The sequence below is a fragment of the Engraulis encrasicolus genome, chromosome 3 (assembly GCF_034702125.1).
Source record: "Engraulis encrasicolus isolate BLACKSEA-1 chromosome 3, IST_EnEncr_1.0, whole genome shotgun sequence".
Lineage (NCBI taxonomy): Eukaryota > Metazoa > Chordata > Actinopteri > Clupeiformes > Engraulidae > Engraulis > Engraulis encrasicolus.
In genome coordinates this window covers 58,533,030-58,538,029 of record NC_085859.1, presented here as the reverse complement: position 1 = coordinate 58,538,029, position 5,000 = coordinate 58,533,030, and the positions used below count along the sequence as shown (strand labels likewise).

At 45.5% G+C, this 5,000-nt stretch overlaps 1 protein-coding gene across 2 annotated transcripts in view; it reads left to right on the top strand.

The window, feature by feature from the left end:
- LOC134446418 (oxysterol-binding protein 2-like) overlaps positions 1–5,000 on the top strand; it is a 158,228-nt gene that overhangs the window by 139,500 nt on the left and 13,728 nt on the right. For both annotated transcript variants that reach the window (XM_063195791.1, XM_063195790.1), the window contains exons 8-9: positions 1,444–1,689; positions 3,148–3,268. In XM_063195791.1, coding sequence (XP_063051861.1) covers positions 1,444–1,689; positions 3,148–3,268 — 367 coding nt within the window. The remainder of the gene's footprint in view (positions 1–1,443; positions 1,690–3,147; positions 3,269–5,000) is intronic.

The window sequence follows — 5,000 nt, the reverse complement described above, 5'->3', positions numbered from 1 at the left end:
TTTACGGTGCAGTAATTACTGTGTACTTTCTGCATAACAACAGGGTAACAGAGAGAAGTTAAAGGGTATCTAACGGGTAAAAAGGGAGTAATTATAAAGTAAATACCATGTAATACACATATCCCAATAATTACTATGAAACTCTCAGCCGGTCCTTACGTCATCATCACACAAGGCTGCCGCATTGTAGGCCTATTTGTTAATATTTCACAATGCACTCTCTGTCTCCTGTGTCTGATGGACTCACATTGCAAGACTTGCAAGATTTCATCCAATGCAAAATACGACATAAACAGCTGAGAAGCATTAATGCAGGAATTAGTGATGAGTTGGTGGAGTTGGAGTTAGTGCATTCATTATAGGGCTGGGCAACATGGAGCACACATCTTGACATTTCTGTATCCTTTCTACATTTTCAATTCCCCCTAAAAAATTTTAGTAGGCAACAGAGACATCAAGCCAAACTGTGGTAGCATACGGACAGCTACGGACAGATTATGTTTTGTTTTCGGATCATACGAGGTGAACAGGTGTAGAAATGTTTGTCTGAAATTACTGCATTTCTCTCTATTTATTTAACAACCAACTCTTGGTTCTTCTCAGTGTTGCCGCTGCTTCCTTTAACTTGCAAGAAGATCCTAATTTTCTCTGCTCGTCGGCACCTTTCAGGCAGTGCACATATCAGACTCAAGTGAGAGGCGGTGTCTGTCACAGTAACAGCATGCACTGTCAATAGGCATGACGGTCCATCAGAATAAAAGCCTAATAACACATGTGGTTAGTATGACTCGCACACCATAGGTTTGTAGCTTCCAATCCTTGCTCAGTGCAGTGCTGGTAAAAGCATAGTTGCGCCAGATAGGGGAAAAAGTAACACTCCGGCCTAAAGTTAATTCTCCCGTCAAAATTACAAATATTTTAAGAATTTATTCCCGGTCCAGATGGGACACAGAAATACAAAAAAATGCACAAATAATCAAATACAGAAAAATAACATAAGATAATAAAATAAGACCTAATACATATTCTTGTACATTGCAGTAAACAAAGCACACACTTGACAACAATCAGTCTTACAGCAGTTCACATACACACACACATGCATGCATGCACGCACGCACGCTCGCACGCACACACACACACACACACACACACACACACACACACGCACACACACACACACACACACACACACACACACACACACACACACACACACACACACACACACACACACACACACACACACACACACACACCAGACACCAGACACCAGACACCAGACACACCCACACACACACTGAAAGTCTGACGCAGGATCTGGAGTGCCACAAGCTGATGGACAAGGCAGCCCAGTGCTCCTAATGTAACCCTCCGCTTATTTTACCTCTAACGCGCTCTCTCTTTCCTTTCTTTCCCTCCCTCATCCCCCACTCCCTCCAGGTGAACTTCAACGAGCCCCTCTCTATGCTGCAGCGTCTGACGGAGGATCTGGAGTACCACGAGCTGCTAGACAAGGCGGCTCAGTGCTCCTCCTCTCTGGAGCAGATGAGTCTGGTGGCTGCCTTCAGCGTCTCCTCCTACTCCACCACTGTCCACCGCACCGCCAAGCCCTTCAACCCGCTCTTGGGGGAGACCTTCGAGCTGGACCGGCTGCAGGACTATGGCTACCGCTCGCTGTGTGAGCAGGTACGTAGGAGATGCACACACGTACGCATGCACGCAGGCAGGCACACACACATACACAAACATACACACGCACGCTCACACACACGCAGCTTTTAAACGGATGACACACTCAGATTTCCTCATCACTCTCTCACACTCACAACACACACACACACACACACACACACACACACACACACACACACACACACACACACACACACACACACACACACACACACACACACACACACACACACACACACACACACATGCGCAAACACACACTCACACATTGGGACCACCAAGAACTTCAACCCTCTCCTGGGGAAGACCTATGAGTGGGATAGGCTGCAAGGCTTTGGCTTCTGCTCGCTGTGAGCAGATTAGATACATGCACAAGCCCCCCCCCCCCCCCCCCCCCCCCCCCCCCCCCCTTTCTCTCAGGCAGGCCGACTGGGCAATTGCCCCCAACGACGTAAAATCGTTACAAACATGTGAAAGACATGTCATTTCCACACTATTACCACACTGTTGCAATAATAGTTGCAGATGGGCCCGCTCACTCTTTTATGAAAAGACTCAGCTACATCATAACAACATGGTTATGACATTTCAACAGCCTGAAGTAGCAGCTTAAGAAACACGTGGGTCTCTGCTAAGCAGCAATGTTAGGTACAGCATGACGTAGACCCGTACAGGAAACAAAAGCTATAGAATGTTGAAAACCCAACCACGCGTTCTCTGGCAGTTGAGAAATAGCGTTCCTGCGGCAGAGAAATTCTCCCCCAAGAGGACAATTTGTGAAATAAAGCTTTCACCAAGCTTTTACATACAATAGATGTTGTGTAACCCAATAAATGGGTAGTGGACATGAAAAAGCATCATAGGACCCCTTTAAACTTAATAGCCATGTTTCAATAAAGGCTTTTTAATATTTTTACACAAGAAGAGTGCCTTGGACTCCCCTTTTTTAACAGATAAAGACTTGGTCCTTAAAATGGTGTTGACAATAAAGGACTATCCACAAAGCCCAATCAGTGTGAGATTGTGTGTCTTGCTCAAGAGCACTTCAGGTGTGGATAAGGGTGGTGAGCACCCACGTCGTCCATCCAACTGGTACAGCATTTGAAGCTGTTACCCTCCAATCACATACCACCTCCCATCTTAGTAACACAACTGTGGCCTACACTCACACACACTAAATAACACACACAGTCTCTTTATTTCTCCTCCCCAGGTAAGCCACCATGTCTTGTCACAGCACACACACACACACACACACACACACACACACACACACACACACACACACACACACACACACACACACACACACACACACACACACACACACACACACACACACACACACACACACACACACACAAATCTCTCTCTCTCTCTCTCTCTCTCTCTCTCTCTCTCTCTCTCTCTCTCTCTCTCTCTCACTCTCACTCTCTCTCTCGTCCTCCCCAGGTAAGCCATCACCCCCCGGCGGCAGCCCACCATGTCATGTCACAGCGTGGCTGGACCCTGTGGCAGGACATCACCATCGCCAGCAAGTTCCGCGGCAAATACCTCTCCATCCACCCTCTGGGTAATCACACTCTATTATTATTAGTAGTAGTAGTAGTAGTACTAGTAGCAGTACCATTAGTAGTAGTAGTACCATTAGTAGTTGTAGTAATAGCAGCAGTAGTACCATTGGCAGTAGTAGTAGTAGTAGCAGTAGCAGTATTAGTAGTACCAGAGACGATTTAAATGCATAGAATAGAGAATCTTTGGTAGTACCATTAGTAGTAGTAGTAGTAGTAGTAGTAGTAGTAGTAGTAGTAGCAGTAGTTGTATGTCATGCTTTGGGATGATTAGTATGTGATAGTACTACACGTAATGGGTTAGTAGTAAAAGAATCGAATAGAATTGTATCTAATACAGTCTCGTACCTTTACAGAAAGTAGCACCTGTTCCGTGGATTATTTGGGTCAGTGCTGAGTTTATATGCCGGTATCACTTTATAGCATTATGTATATAGCGGTATTGTAGTCTGTCTCATAGCATACATCTACGTCAGCAAAAAAATAAAGCAACCCATATAAAAAAATAAAGCTGGCCTATATAGCCTACTGGTACTGCAGTTGCTCCATCATGGTGCCGGCTGCCTGCATAGCCCTCACAGGCTGCTTGATGAATGGTCTGCCCTGCCCAGAGAAGCCCTGGCAGGTAGGCAGGTATCCCCCATGGGGTGTAGCCCAGTAAGCAGTGCCTACCAGCAGGCCTGTGTAAGCATACTGCACACTATAGGATCTACTGTGGTGGTTCCCCACACCTGCCCTGCTCCCCATGGAGATACTGGAAAGCTTAATGGTGACTCAGCGATCTGGCCAGAGAGGAACTCAGATGAACGGTGACTCAGCAAGATACTGTGTTCTGTATGTGTGCTAATATACCTTGGGTGGAATATGCCAGAGCTTTGAAAAGGTACAGGATGACCATGAATATGAACAATTGATGATGTTTGTGTTTCAAAATGGACCTGTGGAGGGACTGTGGTATAGCTCCGGCCTTAAATGGGATTGCATGCTCGGTTGGGTTTGAGTCTGGCCTGGGTTATTTCCCAGCCTTACCCCATCTCTCTTCCTGTCATAATCTCTGCTAACCCATCCTCAACAAAGTCACAGAAAGTCAATTCAAAATTGATTTAATGAAACATAGGTGAATAAGTGATAAAAGTTGTTTTTATATAATTGCAAATAATGTACCAGAACCAGTCACTGTCTCCTGTGCCATGGTCTGGCATTAGAGCACATACATGGCAGGGCATTGGTTGAGTCATTGAGAGTACAGTATTGTGGCACCCAGGTCACTGAAGCCTTTGATGGCCTTTAAACGGCATTTCTACACTCAAAGAAGCAGAAATGAAGATTTGTGACATAAAATGTGAAGTTAGTTGATATGGCATGAGAACATCTGTTTGGCGCAGGAGGCGTCAAAATCAGCTTATGCTACTATGGGCAGAGAACAGAGTTAGACCGGATGTTTTTTAAAAAGAGGTGTAGGCGTTCTATTGAGGGAGAAAGGATGCGTTACTGTCGTAGAGGGGGTTCTCAGCTCAGCATGGTTAGAGGACGTTTGATGTTGGCAGAAACATCATCTTCATGGCATTTTTCACACTTTCACAGTAGCTCCCATTATTTCATCTGCCTGAAGATTTACAGGGCTAATGGTTGGGTTTACCTGAAGACGTAAAGAAGGTATTGGGAATGTCGGTGACACTTAACGTGACGCTTGTCGTAACGCAGTCATGCATGTGTCATTTATAATATGTCCAT